Genomic DNA, 17,279 nt, shown 5'->3' on the forward strand with positions numbered 1-17,279 from the left:
TAATGTTCAAGCTTGTGTGAACGAGCGCTAAACAGGCGGAGCACAGCAGAAAAGTAGCATAAAATATACATAATGCTAAAATATTTGTTGTTGGAGACAATTAATGTGCCATATGTGGAATCTTAAACCTACAAGTATATTTTTATGAATGGGAGCATTATAATGGGCTAATCAAACGCAGGCTAATATAGTTAGTTTCTGCTTTTGTTTTGTTTTTCATTCTTAGTTTAGCCTTTAGTCAATATAAAACAAAAGCATTATTTTTGGTTTTTAGATTATAAAATCTACCTTTTTGATTTTAATCCTTTTTGCACATAATATATTGCATAGTCTACATTACACTAACTATACTTGTTTCCATATCCTTCAATATCAGCATTGTGTGTAGGGTTAGGGTAGGGTAGGGTAGGGAAGGGTAGGGTAGGGTAGGGTGTCATTGGGCAGGATGTGAAATAATAACATATTTTAAAAAAAATAAATACAGATTTTCTTTATCCAAGTAGAAAAACGTTGAAATTACAGATATATATATATATATAGTGTATTGCCATTTAACCAACAAATACAGAGATATGATTTTTTTGGCCGTATCGCCCAGCTCTACATGAGAGGGAATATCCCCAAAAATAAACATAATAAGGGCACTTTAAAAGTGTTTATATGTGTGTGTTCAATATCTATATCTGCTGTGTAATCTGATGTATTATTGATTGTCCTGCAGGATATTTCTGGGCTGCAGGATCACGAGTTTCGCACACGTTTCCCAGAGTCCCCAGTGCTGCTGTATCAGCTACGCTTAGGAGACGAGAAGCTACAGGTAGAGATGATGCCTGAAGTCAAAGTCCGCTTGATTTCCATTGTTTCAAAGCAGCTTCACAGAAATAAACAATAATAGAATCAATGATGCAAACTTCAAAAAGACAAAAGTCATGATTCGGCTCGAGTCGGTCCAGTGTTGATTCAGTTCCGCTCAATAACAAAGCATCGCACAACATGATTGCAAACGTGATGTTTAACCAGTCGATCTGCTTTCTAGGCTCCCATGGCGTTGTTCTACCCGGCTGCGTTTGGCATTGTGGGTCAGAAGATGACATCACTGCTGCACCGCTCTCAGGGCGACTCCGAGGATCCGCACGACGAGCACTTCCTGCTGACCACACAGAGCAAACAAGACCAGGCAAGCACACACCTGAGCGCCGCGAACGCACGCCCGAGCGCCGCGAACGCACGCCCGAGCGCCGCGAACGCACGCCCGAGCGCCGCGAACGCACGCCCGAGCGCCGCGAACGCACGCCCGAGCGCCGCGAACGCACGCCCGAGCGCCGCGAACGCACGCCCGAGCGCCCTGAACGCACGCCCGAGCGCCGCGAACGCACGCCCGAGCGCCGCGAACGCACGCCCGAGCGCCGCGAACGCACGCCCGAGCGCCGCGAACGCACACCCGAGCGCCGCGAACGCACACCCGAGCGCCCTGAACGCACACCCGAGCGCCGCGAACGCACGCCCGAGCGCCCTGAACGCACGCCCGAGCGCCGCGAACGCACGCCCGAGCGCCGCGAACGCACGCCCGAGCGCCGCGAACGCACACCCGAGCGCCGCGAACGCACGCCCGAGCGTGTTAACCCCTCACACGGATCACACCGGTGTTTTCAGAACGCTCCGTTCGTTACTTCATGAACTGTTAGTTGGTTCCGCTCTTAAACCGGCTTTTAATAAAAAGTTTCTTTAAAAATTACCATTGTAATACAGAGTTCCCATGTGGAGTTTGTAATTGTCATCAATTAAAGTCGGCATGAAATCAAAATGGATTTTTTTTTTTTTTTTTATGGAATATTGCAGTGACTATTGTAAATGATTTATGGGTGCACAACATTATTGTTTTAATAATCGTGAATCAGAATAACAGCAACTTCTCTTCTCTGATGATGAGGGCGGGGCAACCCGTCACTCACATGAGATCAGCCAATAGCAAACCACAACCATCCAATCAATTCCCCACAGACACAGTCAAGCCCCGCCCACATTTGTTCTTGTTCCTGAAGCGTTTCACTCGATATACGACACAATAAAGAAGAAAAGACCAGCGCAACTTCACTTTCATGCTGACTTTAGTTTTATAGTTGGCTCTTTTTGAGGATAGACAGAAGCAGAATTAAGTTTAACGCCTCTTCTGTACGAGATGTGACTATCAGGACTGTCTGACAAACACTAAAACACTATCCATACTTGCGAAGTCAGATGCAGAATCATTAATCGCTATGTTTCTCTTGTATTATTACATGGCTCTGTAGAATGCTTGATTCTGATTGGTCAATCACACATCCAGTGGTATATTATTCCCAGATAACAACAGAACACAGGCTCATCCGGGTCACTGAAGTCAGCAGCGCTATACACTCGCTAGGAACGTTTTTTATTTGTGGAAGTTTTGCGTTTGGTGAGCTAATAAAATATTAAAACTCAGTCAAATCAAATTGTGTACAGTTATTTAATTATGCCATTTGCATAACTTGAACTTTAATTATTGAATGTGCCGCTGAAACTGCTCTCTCCGCGGAAGCGTCGCGTTTAAAGAGCTAATCAAATATTTCACGAAAATGTTGTGTCTAATTATTAACTTATATCTGGCAAGTATTCATGTGATGAGTGGGATAATGAACATCCAGCCAGTTGTTATCTCAGATTAAACCCTACCCTTCAGGTGTGTGTGTTTGTGTGTTCTCAGAATAAACCCCTTCAGGTGTGTGTGTGTGTGTGTGTGTTCTCAGAATAAACCCCTTCAGGTGTGTGTGTGTGTGTGTGTGTGTGTGTGTGTGTGTGTGTGTGTGTGTGTGTGTGTGTGTGTGTGTGTGTGTGTGTGTGTGTGTGTGTGTGTGTGTGTGTGTGTGTGTGTGTGTGTGTGTGTGTGTGTGTGTGTGTGTGTGTTCTCAGAATAAACCCCTTCAGGTGTGTGTGTGTGTGTGATGAAGACCTGGTCCTGATTACCCTGTCGGGTTTATTCTGAGATAACAACCGGCTGGATGTTTATTATCCCTTACATAACACACTCAAACCGGATGAGGAATGACGGAGTGTGTCTCTCTCAGTCTTCCAGAGCCACAGCCGAGCGCAGGTCGTTCCCGAAGCCCAGCGGGTTGGAGGGGGAGTCCAGCATGAGTGACCCGTTGGAGAAGGGGAATCTGGCTCAGGATCTGGAGCTCAGCCACGCTCAAGCTGAGGGCCTGGTCCCCGGAGCCGAAGCAGAGGAGTCCTCAGCGCTGGTGTCCAGGAGCGCGGCCATCACTCAGTTCGAGGGAAAAGCCCTGGGCATGGATAAGGCCATCTTACACAGCATCGACTCCTGCGGTGAGGACTCACTCTTATGTGTGAATCTCTCAAAAAACCATAATTAAAGCTTGTTCACACCAATACAGTTTTCAAACAGATTTTTGAATTCATTAAAGGGTTAGTTGAATATGACATTCTTCTATCAGACGAATACAACCTGAGTTATATTAAAAAACGTCCTGGCTCTTCCAAGCTTTATAATGGCAGTGAATAGCTGTTTCTGTTTTGAAGTTCATAAAAGTGCATCTATCCATGATAAACGAACTCCACACGGCTCCGGGGGGTTAATAAAGGCCTTCTGAAGTGAAGCGATGTGTTCATGTAAGAAAAATATCCAAATATCCAAATTCTAGCTTCCGGCCAAACAAACATATGCAGGGCCCTATTTTAACGATCTGAAACGCAAGTATCAAACACGAAACGCAAGTAACTTTGTGGGAGGATCTCGCTGTTGCTATTATACCGGCGGGATAAATGACTCTCCGACGCAAATCTAAAATGTGTTGGTCTGAAGAAGCTTCATTACTCATAGGTGTGGTTTGGGCGTAACGTGAAATAAACCAATCAGAGCGTCATCTCACATTCCCTTTAAGAGCAGGCGCGCTTGTTCCATGGCGGCTTGCTATTATAACGGCAGATTTGCCAGACGCACGCCAGGAGCGGTTCACAGCCGAGGAGACCGACGTTCTCGTCAGGGCCGTAAAACACAGAGAAGTGACATTGGGGATGGAGAAACACACACAAATTAGCTTCGTTTAAACAGGCGTATAATAATTTGGGTAAATGTGTAAGCTAGATTTATGCCTATTTTTCACATCTTCATGGACACAACAATGATTTCCCTCGTGTGGAATATTTTTCCTTGTAATTATGTATGGTTTTCTAAAAATGAGAACAACTGCGTCTGTGTGTAGATGAGAGAAGTAATGTGTGTGTGTGTTGTGCACACGCTACATTATGGCCAAGCATGCGCCCTTAAAATAGCATCTGAATAACATGCACCACTGACTCTAGACTAGGTTTCTCCTGGTCAGTGGCGGGATTGTTTTCTGAAACTGCAAAATAGCACCAGGGAACGTTTGTGCCGGAACACGCCTCCTCTTTTCCCTGAACCGCCCCCGGGAGCGCAAGTTCATTCCCTAATTTACTGACGTGCGTCTGTGGAGGGAAAAGTCCGCTGTGCGTCGGGTGAGAAATAGGAATGATACATGCGTCGCTGTACAAAGTCAGTTGTGCTGGGTGTGAGAGAGGGCCGGCAGTCTACTTGTCTATGAAGCGCAAGCACTTTTATCATGGATATGTTTCCATCTATAAATGGAATTATCTGTTTTCAAACATACCTTATATTGTTGTTTTATATTGTGTGTGTGTGTGTGTGTTCAGGCTCGGACGAGACGAAGCGTAAGATGTACAGCTGTGTTCTGGTGGTGGGCGGAGGACTGATGTTTCCCGGAGCGCAGGAGTTCCTGCAGCAGCGAATCCTCAACAAGATGCCGCCATCCTTCCGTTGCCTGGTGGAGAACGTGGAGGTCATCACACGGCCCAAGGTGTGTGTGTCTGTGTGTGTGTCTGTGTGTGTGTCTGTGTGTGTGTGTGTGTGTGTGTGTGTGTGTCTGTGTCTGTGTCTGTGTGTGTGTGTGTGTGTGTGTGTGTGTGTGTGTGTGTGTGTGTGTGTGTGTGTGTGTGTCTGTGTGTGTGTGTGGGTCTGTGTGTGTGTGTGTCTGTGTCTGTGTGTGTGTGTGTGTGTGTGTGTGTGTCTGTGCGTGTGTGACTGTGGTTAAACTTCACCATTTGTTCACAATATTAAGTAATTGAATCAGAGATGTCAGATTTTCTCTTGCAAAAAGTGCTTCATAAACAGCAAGAGAAACCGAGGGTAGCGAGGCCAGCTAAAGCAAACACTGATCATTATAATGGTGACTTCAAACATTCTTTTCAATAAGACAACATCTAAAACTCTGTTAATTCTCAATAAGAACTTTAGTATGGAAGAAAGTCAAACTGGATTGTAATAAGTGAAGATGCTGAGATCCTGACAGATCTGTTAGTGTTTAATGATCTGTTTCTGCAAGTCACATGATACACAAATAAATGGAGATAGTACTTTGTGATATGGCCACCAGAGGGTGCAAAGGGACAGTTGGCGTTATTGCTCTCACTGAGCAGTGTGAGCAATAACGCCAACTGTCCCTTTGCACCCTCTGGTGGCCATATCACAAAGTACTATCTCCATTTAATTTTTTGTAATTTCAGAATCAGAATCAGAATCAGAAAGAGCTTTATTGCCAAGTATGCTTGCGCATACGAGGAATTTGTCTTGGTGACAGTAGCTTCCAGTACACATACAATATAAAGTGACAAGACAAGTGACAAGTAACATAGGTATAAATAAAAAAAATAGAAAAAATAAAAATAAAATAAAAATAAAAGATTATAAATTATAAATATATATAAAGTTATAAGGTGCTATAATGAAATGTCTGAGGGAAGTATTGCACATGTTTGTTCCACAGTAGGGGAACATTTAAGTGTTCATGAGGTAGATGGCCTGGGGAAAGAAACTTTTCCTGTGTCTGGTTGTTTTTGTGCTCGGTGCTCTGTAGCGTCGACCAGACGGTAACAGTTCAAACAGAAAGTGTGCTGGGTGTGACGGGTCCAGAGTGATTTTGCGAGCCCTTTTACTCACTCTGGATGAGTGCAGTACTTTGAGTGTGGGAAGGGTAGTGCCAGTGATTCGCTCAGCAGTCCGAACTATCCGCTGTAGTCTACGGAGGTCGGTTTTGGTAGCAGAGCCGAACCAGACGGTGATGGAAGTGCAGAGGATGGACTGGATGACAGCTGAGTAGAACTGTACGAGCAGCTCCTGTGGCAGGTTGAATTTCCTCAGCTGACGCAGGAAGTACAGTCTCTGTTGGGCTTTCTTCACAATAGAGTCTATGTGAGTGTCCCACTTCAGATCCTGAGAGATGGTGGTGCCCAGGAACCTGAATGACTCTACTGTAGTCACAGTGCTGTCCATGATGGTGAGTGAAGGGAGTGCAGGGGGGTTTCTCCTGAAGTCCACGATCATCTCCACTGTTTTGAGCGTGTTCAGCTCCAGGTTGTTATAACTGCACCAAAGAGCCAGCTGCTCCACCTCCTGTCTGTACGCAGACTCGTCACCGTTCCGGATGAGTCCGATAACAGTAGTGTCGTCCGCAAACTTCAGGAGCTTGACAGAGGTGTCTTTAGAGGTGCAGTCATTTGTGTACAGGGAGAAGAGCAGTGGTGAGAGAACACATCCCTGTGGAGCACCGGTGCTGATGGTGCGGCTGTCGGACGTGATTTTGCCCATTCTGACTAGCTGTTGTCTGTCTGTCAGAAAGCTGGTGATCCATTGACAGATGGAGCTAGGGACAGAGAGCTGGGTCAGTTTGGTCTGGAGCAGTGATGGGACGATGGTGTTGAAGGCAGAACTAAAGTCCACGAACAGAATCCTTGCATAGGTCCCTGGTTTGTCCAGATGTTGTAGGGTGTAATGCAGTCCCATATTGACCACATCATCCACAGACCGGTTTGCTCTGTAGGCAAACTGCAGGGGGTCCAGCAAGGGTCCAGTGATGTCCTTCAGATATGCTAACACCAGTCTTTCGAATGACTTCATGGCCACAGATGTTAAGGCAACAGGTCTGTAGTCATTGAGTCCTGTGATCTTTGGTTTCTTCGGGATTGGGATGATGGTGGAGCGTTTAAAGCAGAAAGGGACTTTGCACTGCTCCAGTGATCTGTTGAAGATCAGTGAGAAGATAGAGGCCAGCTGGTCAGCGCAGGTTTTCAGACAGGCTGGTGAAACACCGTCTGGGCCTGGTGCTTTCCTTCTCTTCTGTTTCCTGAAGATCTGACGCACATTATCCTCACTGATCTGAAGTGCAGGGGGGGAGGGGAGGGGGATGGCTGGAGGTGTTGATGGCTGTGTAGAGAGATGGTCAGGGCGGGTATGGGGTGTCTGATCGGGGGTCTCAAATCTACAGTAAAAGACATTCAGCTCGTTCGCAAGATGCTTGTTGCTGTCGATGCTGGGGGATGGTGTCTTGTAGTTGGTAATGTCTTTCAGGCCTTTCCACACTGATGCAGGGTCGTTGGAGGAAAACTGGTTTTCCAGCTTTTTGGCATAGCTCTTCTTAGCCACTTCAATCTCCTTTGTCAATGTGTTCCTGGCCTGATTATACAAGATCCTATCCCCACTCCTGTAGGCATCTTCTTTGACCTGACGAAGCTGTCTGAGTTTTGGTGTGAACCATGGTTTATCATTGTTGAATGATAAGTAAGTCCTGGTAGGGATGCATAAATCCTCACAGAAACTGATGTATGATGTTACAGTCTCTGTGAGCTCGTCCAGATCGCTGGCAGCAGCTTCAAAAACACTCCAGTCAGTGCATTCAAAACAGGCTTGTAAGACCTGCTCTGTGTCGTTGGTCCATCTCTTTACAGTCCTTATTACTGGCTTAGCAGTTTTAAGTTTTTGCCTGTAAGTTGGTAGAAGATGAACCAGGCAGTGATCAGAAAGTCCTAGAGCTGCTCTGGCGACGGAGCGATATGCATCCTTTGTTGTGGTGTAGCAATGGTCCAAAATATTATTGTCTCTGGTGGGGCATGTAATGTGCTGTTTGAATTTAGGCAGTTCACGTGTGAGTTTTGCCTGATTAAAGTCTCCGAGAATGATAAGAACAGAGTCCGGGTGTTGTTGTTCTGTTTCTGTGATCAGATCAGCCAGCTGTTGCAGCGCCGTACTCACGTGTGCTTGCGGTGGAATGTAAACACTGATGAGAACGAGCGAGGAAAACTCCCGCGGCGAGTAGAACGGCTTACAGTTAATGAAAAGCACTTCCACATCAGGACAGCACATCTTCCTTAACACAGTTACATCAGTACACCACCTTCTGTTGATGTAAAAGCATGTCCCACCACCGCGCGTTTTCCCCGTTGACTCCATATCGCGATCCGCTCTGAACAGCTGAAAGTCCGGTAGATGTAACGCGCTGTCCGGAATGGCTTCGTTCAGCCAGGTTTCCGTGAAACACAGAGCAGCAGAGTTGGTAAAGTCCTTGTTTTTGCGTGAGAGCAGAAGTAGTTCGTCCATTTTGTTAGGGAGAGAGCGGACATTCGCCAGATGGATGCTAGGCAGCGCCGTTCTGAATCCGCGCTGCCTGAGCTTAACGAGTGTGCCGGCTCGCTTCCCACGCCTGCGCGTCTTATACTGTTTCCACAGTGCAGCGGCGCAACCGACGACAATGTTCCGCAAAACGCCAGAAGAATCAAAAACTGGTTGGTGATCAGTTGGTGTGCACTGCCGAATGTTCAGCAGTTCGTCCCTGGTATAACTGATAGCGAATGACAAACATAAAACAGGACAAACTAACAAAAACAGTGTAACAACTGGAGAGCAACTGGAGATGTGTATGTAATTCAAGAAAACAGAAAAAAATATGTATTATTTCAGTATTAAAACTGAGAATTACTGTAATATGTTATTAATGGCATAATACTTAAAATAAGAGTCAAGTTTTTAATTTTACAGTTATTTACAGTTTTGAGTACAATTTAAAATAAAATAAAACTACTGAAAAAAAATGGCTAATTTTGCTGATTCTTTTTACGCCGATGAGCTGCACAAACTACAAGACATTAGATTCAGTCCCAACTAACAGTGGAAGAGCGCTTTATTTATTACAGAAATTCAAACAATGATCAGTAGATTTTCCCTCTATAGCGCCTCACTGTGATTGGCTGGATTAGCAAGATGACAATGATATCAAACAGTGAGTGTTGGAGACTGGCTCAGATAATACAAATAATACATGTACTTTTAAAATCCTCGTACTTGCACGAACACATTAAATGAAGTTTACTGCGACTGCTCTTTACACCTTACCTGTTATAGCCAGTAAAACCTACTTACTATTGAACTTTACATTCATTTGACATTTAATTGAAGTACTTCAGTAAATATTACTTAATTATATTTAATTTCACATTTAGAATTAAGAAACATCTTCTTAACTAAGTTACGTAAATGTAAAAAAATTTACTTTTTACTCAAACACTATATCACTAAATTAAACCACACATTTAAAGAGTATGCTTTACTTAGAAACAGCTAAGCACATCATAAAATAGATATCGTGTAGATTCCTGCATCTACATAACAGGAGTAACACCTGAACACAGGCCTCAGTACTGCGCGCACGATGACCGTAACTGAACACAGACCTCAGTACTGCGCGCACGATGACCGTAACTGAACACAGACCTCAGTACTGCGCGCACGATGACCGTAACTGAACACAGACCTCAGTACTGCGCGCACGATGACCGTAACTGAACACAGACCTCAGTACTGCGCGCACGATGACCGTAACTGAACACAGACCTCAGTACTGCGTGCACGATGAGCGTAACTGAACACAGGCCTCAGTACTGCGTGCACGATGACCGTAACTGAACACAGACCTCAGTACTGCGCGCACGATGACCGTAACTGAACACAGACCTCAGTACTGCGCGCACGATGACCGTAACTGAACACAGGCCTCAGTACTGCGTGCACGATGACCGTAACTGAACACAGACCTCAGTACTGCGCGCACGATGACCGTAACTGAACACAGGCCTCAGTACTGCGTGCACGATGAGCGTAACTGAACACAGGCCTCAGTACTGTGCGCACGATGACCGTAACTGAACACAGGCCTCAGTACTGCGCGCACGATGACCGTAACTGAACACAGACCTCAGTACTGCGCGCACGATGAGCGTAACTGAACACAGGCCTCAGTACTGCGCGCACGATGACCGTAACTGAACACAGACCTCAGTACTGCGCGCACGATGACCGTAACTGAACACAGACCTCAGTACTGCGCGCACGATGAGCGTAACTGAACACAGGCCTCAGTACTGCGCGCACGATGAGCGTAACTGAACACAGACCTCAGTACTGCGCGCACGATGAGCGTAACTGAACACAGACCTCAGTACTGCGCGCACGATGAGCGTAACTGAACACAGGCCTCAGTACTGCGCGCACGATGAGCGTAACTGAACACAGGCCTCAGTACTGCGCGCACGATGACCGTAACTGAACACAGACCTCAGTACTGCGCGCACGATGAGCGTAACTGAACACAGGCCTCAGTACTGCGCGCACGATGAGCGTAACTGAACACAGGCCTCAGTACTGTGCGCACGATGACCGTAACTGAACACAGGCCTCAGTACTGCGCGCACGATGACCGTAACTGAACACAGACCTCAGTACTGCGCGCACGATGACCGTAACTGAACACAGACCTCAGTACTGCGCGCACGATGACCGTAACTGAACACAGGCCTCAGTACTGCGCGCACGATGACCGTAACTGAACACAGACCTCAGTACTGCGCGCACGATGACCGTAACTGAACACAGACCTCAGTACTGCGCGCACGATGACCGTAACTGAACACAGGCCTCAGCACTGCGCGCGCGATGACCGTAACTGAACACAGGCCTCAGTACTGCGCGCGCGATGAGCGTAACTGAACACAGACCTCAGTACTGCGTGCACGATGAGCGTAACTGAACACAGACCTCAGTACTGCGCGCACGATGACCGTAACTGAACACAGACCTCAGTACTGCGCGCACGATGACCGTAACTGAACACAGACCTCAGTACTGCGCGCACGATGACCGTAACTGAACACAGACCTCAGTACTGCGCGCACGATGACCGTAACTGAACACAGACCTCAGTACTGCGTGCACGATGACCGTAACTGAACACAGACCTCAGCACTGCGCGCACGATGACCGTAACTGAACACAGACCTCAGTACTGCGCGCACGATGACCGTAACTGAACACAGGCCTCAGTACTGCGCGCACGATGACCGTAACTGAACACAGACCTCAGTACTGCGCGCACGATGACCGTAACTGAACACAGACCTCAGTACTGCGTGCACGATGACCGTAACTGAACACAGACCTCAGTACTGCGCGCACGATGACCGTAACTGAACACAGGCCTCAGTACTGCGCGCACGATGACCGTAACTGAACACAGGCCTCAGTACTGCGCGCACGATGACCGTAACTGAACACAGGCCTCAGTACTGCGTGCACGATGAGCGTAACTGAACACAGACCTCAGTACTGCGTGCACGATGACCGTAACTGAACACAGACCTCAGTACTGCGTGCACGATGACCGTAACTGAACACAGACCTCAGCACTGCGTGCACGATGACCGTAACTGAACACAGGCCTCAGCACTGTGCGCACGATGAGCGTAACTGAACACAGACCTCAGTACTGCGCGCACGATGAGCGTAACTGAACACAGACCTCAGTACTGCGTGCACGATGACCGTAACTGAACACAGGCCTCAGTACTGAGCGCACGATGACCGTAACTGAACACAGACCTCAGTACTGCGCGCACGATGACCGTAACTGAACACAGGCCTCAGCACTGCGCGCACGATGACCGTAACTGAACACAGACCTCAGTACTGCGTGCACGATGACCGTAACTGAACACAGGCCTCAGTACTGCGTGCACGATGACCGTAACTGAACACAGGCCTCAGTACTGAGCGCACAATGACCGTAACTGAACACAGGCCTCAGTACTGCGCGCACGATGAGCGTAACTGAACACAGACCTCAGTACTGCGCGCACGATGAGCGTAACTGAACACAGACCTCAGTACTGCGCGCACGATGACCGTAACTGAACACAGGCCTCAGTACTGCGCGCACGATGAGCGTAACTGAACACAGACCTCAGCAGTGCGTGCACGATGACCGTAACTGAACACAGACCTCAGTACTGCGCGCACGATGACCGTAACTGAAAACAGACCTCAGTACTGCGCGCACGATGACCGTAACTGAACACAGACCTCAGTACTGCGCGCACGATGAGCGTAACTGAACACAGACCTCAGCAGTGCGTGCACGATGACCGTAACTGAACACAGACCTCAGTACTGCGCGCACGATGACCGTAACTGAACACAGACCTCAGTACTGCGCGCACGATGACCGTAACTGAACACAGGCCTCAGTACTGCGTGCACGATGACCGTAACTGAACACAGACCTCAGCACTGCGCGCACGATGACCGTAACTGAACACAGGCCTCAGTACTGCGCGCACGATGAGCGTAACTGAACACAGACCTCAGTACTGCGCGCACGATGACCGTAACTGAACACAGGCCTCAGTACTGCGCGCACGATGACCGTAACTGAACACAGACCTCAGTACTGCGCGCACGATGAGCGTAACTGAACACAGACCTCAGCAGTGCGTGCACGATGACCGTAACTGAACACAGGCCTCAGTACTGTGCGCACGATGACCGTAACTGAACACAGACCTCAGTACTGCGTGCACGATGACCGTAACTGAACACAGACCTCAGTACTGTGCGCACGATGACCGTAACTGAACACAGACCTCAGTACTGCGTGCACGATGACCGTAACTGAACACAGACCTCAGTACTGCGTGCACGATGACCGTAACTGAACACAGACCTCAGTACTGTGCGCACGATGACCGTAACTGAACACAGACCTCAGTACTGCGCGCACGATGACCGTAACTGAACACAGGCCTCAGCACTGCGTGCACGATGACCGTAACTGAACACAGACCTCAGTACTGCGTGCACGATGACCGTAACTGAACACAGACCTCAGTACTGCGCGCACGATGACCGTAACTGAACACAGACCTCAGTACTGCGCGCACGATGAGCGTAACTGAACACAGGCCTCAGTACTGCGCGCACGATGACCGTAACTGAACACAGGCCTCAGCACTGCGCGCACGATGAGCGTAACTGAACACAGACCTCAGTACTGCGCGCACGATGACCGTAACTGAACACAGGCCTCAGTACTGCGCGCACGATGACCGTAACTGAACACAGGCCTCAGTACTGCGTGCACGATGACCGTAACTGAACACAGACCTCAGTACTGCGCGCACGATGACCGTAACTGAACACAGACCTCAGCACTGCGCGCACTATGAGTGTAACTGAACACAGGCCTCAGTACTGCGTGCACGATGACCGTAACTGAACACAGGCCTCAGTACTGCGCGCACGATGAGCGTAACTGAACACAGACCTCAGTACTGCGCGCACGATGACCGTAACTGAACACAGGCCTCAGCACTGCGCGCACGATGAGCGTAACTGAACACAGACCTCAGTACTGCGCGCACGATGACCGTAACTGAACACAGGCCTCAGTACTGCGCGCACGATGACCGTAACTGAACACAGGCCTCAGTACTGCGTGCACGATGACCGTAACTGAACACAGACCTCAGTACTGTGCGCACGATGACCGTAACTGAACACAGGCCTCAGTACTGCGTGCACGATGACCGTAACTGAACACAGACCTCAGTACTGCGCGCACGATGACCGTAACTGAACACAGACCTCAGTACTGCGTGCACGATGACCGTAACAGAACACAGACCTCAGTACTGCGCGCACGATGAGCGTAACTGAACACAGGCCTCAGTACTGCGCGCACGATGAGCGTAACTGAACACAGACCTCAGTACTGCGTGCACGATGACCGTAACAGAACACAGACCTCAGTACTGCGCGCACGATGACCGTAACTGAACACAGACCTCAGCACTGCGCGCACGATGACCGTAACTGAACACAGACCTCAGTACTGCGTGCACGATGACCGTAACAGAACACAGACCTCAGTACTGCGCGCACGATGAGCGTAACTGAACACAGGCCTCAGTACTGCGTGCACGATGACCGTAACTGAACACAGACCTCAGCACTGCGCGCACGATGACCGTAACTGAACACAGACCTCAGTACTGCGTGCACGATGACCGTAACTGAACACAGACCTCAGCACTGCGCGCACGATGACCGTAACTGAACACAGACCTCAGTACTGCGTGCACGATGACCGTAACAGAACACAGACCTCAGTACTGCGTGCACGATGACCGTAACTGAACACAGACCTCAGTACTGTGCGCACGATGACCGTAACTGAACACAGGCCTCAGTACTGCGTGCACGATGACCGTAACTGAACACAGACCTCAGTACTGCGCGCACGATGACCGTAACTGAACACAGACCTCAGTACTGCGTGCACGATGACCGTAACAGAACACAGACCTCAGTACTGCGCGCACGATGAGCGTAACTGAACACAGGCCTCAGTACTGCGCGCACGATGAGCGTAACTGAACACAGACCTCAGTACTGCGTGCACGATGACCGTAACAGAACACAGACCTCAGTACTGCGCGCACGATGACCGTAACTGAACACAGACCTCAGCACTGCGCGCACGATGACCGTAACTGAACACAGACCTCAGTACTGCGTGCACGATGACCGTAACAGAACACAGACCTCAGTACTGCGCGCACGATGAGCGTAACTGAACACAGGCCTCAGTACTGCGTGCACGATGACCGTAACTGAACACAGACCTCAGCACTGCGCGCACGATGACCGTAACTGAACACAGACCTCAGTACTGCGTGCACGATGACCGTAACTGAACACAGACCTCAGCACTGCGCGCACGATGACCGTAACTGAATACAGACCTCAGTACTGCGTGCACGATGACCGTAACAGAACACAGACCTCAGTACTGAGCGCACGATGAGCGTAACTGAACACAGGCCTCAGTACTGCGCGCACGATGACCGTAACTGAACACAGGCCTCAGTACTGCGCGCACGATGACCGTAACTGAACACAGGCCTCAGTACTGCGTGCACGATGACCGTAACTGAACACAGACCTCAGTACTGCGCGCACGATGACCGTAACTGAACACAGGCCTCAGTACTGCGTGCACGATGACCGTAACTGAACACAGGCCTCAGCACTGCGCGCACGATGAGCGTAACTGAACACAGACCTCAGTACTGCGCGCACGATGAGCGTAACTGAACACAGACCTCAGTACTGCGCGCACGATGACCGTAACTGAACACAGGCCTCAGTACTGCGTGCACGATGAGCGTAACTGAACACAGGCCTCAGTACTGCGCGCACGATGAGCGTAACTGAACACAGGCCTCAGTACTGCGCGCACGATGACCGTAACTGAACACAGACCTCAGTACTGCGCGCACGATGACCGTAACTGAACACAGGCCTCAGTACTGCGCGCACGATGACCGTAACCGAACACAGGCCTCAGCACTGCGTGCACGATGACCGTAACTGAACACAGGCCTCAGTACTGCGCGCACGTTGAGCGTAACTGAACACAGACCTCAGTACTGCGCGCACGATGACCGTAACTGAACACAGGCCTCAGTACTGCGCGCACGATGAGCGTAACTGAACACAGGCCTCAGTACTGCGCGCACGATGAGCGTAACTGAACACAGACCTCAGTACTGCGCGCATGATGACCGTAACTGAACACAGACCTCAGTACTGCGCGCACGATGACCGTAACTGAACACAGGCCTCAGTACTGCGCGCACGATGACCGTAACTGAACACAGGCCTCAGTACTGCGTGCACGATGACCGTAACTGAACACAGGCCTCAGTACTGCGCGCACGATGACTGTAACTGAACACAGGCCTCAGTACTGCGCGCACGATGACCGTAACTGAACACAGACCTCAGTACTGCGCGCACGATGACCGTAACTGAACACAGGCCTCAGTACTGCGCGCACGATGAGCGTAACTGAACACAGGCCTCAGTACTGCGCGCACGATGACCGTAACTGAACACAGACCTCAGCACTGCGCGCACGATGACTGTAACTGAACACAGGCCTCAGTACTGCGCGCACGATGACCGTAACTGAACACAGACCTCAGTACTGCGTGCACGATGAGCGTAACTGAACACAGGCCTCAGTACTGCGCGCACGATGACCGTAACTGAACACAGACCTCAGCACTGCGCGCACGATGAGCGTAACTGAACACAGACCTCAGTACTGCGCGCACGATGACCGTAACTGAACACAGACCTCAGTACTGCGCGCACGATGACCGTAACTGAACACAGGCCTCAGTACTGCGCGCACGATGACCGTAACTGAACACAGACCTCAGTACTGCGCGCACGATGACCGTAACTGAACACAGACCTCAGCACTGCGCGCACGATGACCGTAACTGAACACAGACCTCAGTACTGTGCGCACGATGACCGTAACTGAACACAGACCTCAGTACTGCGCGCACGATGACCGTAACTGAACACAGACCTCAGTACTGTGCGCACGATGACCGTAACTGAACACAGACCTCAGTACTGCGTGCACGATGACCGTAACTGAACACAGACCTCAGTACTGCGTGCACGATGACCGTAACTGAACACAGACCTCAGTACTGTGCGCACGATGACCGTAACTGAACACAGACCTCAGTACTGCGCGCACGATGACCGTAACTGAACACAGGCCTCAGTACTGCGTGCACGATGACCGTAACTGAACACAGACCTCAGTACTGCGTGCACGATGACCGTAACTGAACACAGACCTCAGTACTGCGCGCACGATGAGCGTAACTGAACACAGACCTCAGTACTGCGTGCACGATGACCGTAACTGAACACAGGCCTCAGTACTGCGTGCACGATGACCGTAACAGAACACAGACCTCAGTACTGCGCGCACGATGACCGTAACTGAACACAGGCCTCAGTACTGCGCGCACGATGACCGTAACTGAACACAGGCCTCAGTACTGCGCGCACGATGACCGTAACTGAACACAGGCCTCAGTACTGCGTGCACGATGACCGTAACAGAACACAGACCTCAGTACTGCGCGCACGATGACCGTAACTGAACACAGGCCTCAGTACTGCGCGCACGATGACCGTAACTGAACACAGGCCTCAGCACTGCGCGCACGATGAG

The 17,279-nt window shown here is 49.6% G+C and overlaps 1 protein-coding gene across 1 annotated transcript in view; it reads left to right on the forward strand.

The window, feature by feature from the left end:
* The window catches only part of actr8 (actin related protein 8), a 45,671-nt gene that overhangs the window by 14,704 nt on the left and 13,688 nt on the right, over positions 1–17,279 (forward strand). The window contains exons 9-12 of the mRNA XM_082187389.1: positions 722–817; positions 1,037–1,177; positions 3,087–3,345; positions 4,711–4,874. Of these exons, the coding sequence (XP_082043515.1) occupies positions 722–817; positions 1,037–1,177; positions 3,087–3,345; positions 4,711–4,874 (660 nt within the window). The remainder of the gene's footprint in view (positions 1–721; positions 818–1,036; positions 1,178–3,086; positions 3,346–4,710; positions 4,875–17,279) is intronic.

The sequence above is a fragment of the Leuciscus leuciscus genome (assembly GCF_965113295.1).
Source record: "Leuciscus leuciscus genome assembly, chromosome: 13".
Lineage (NCBI taxonomy): Eukaryota > Metazoa > Chordata > Actinopteri > Cypriniformes > Leuciscidae > Leuciscus > Leuciscus leuciscus.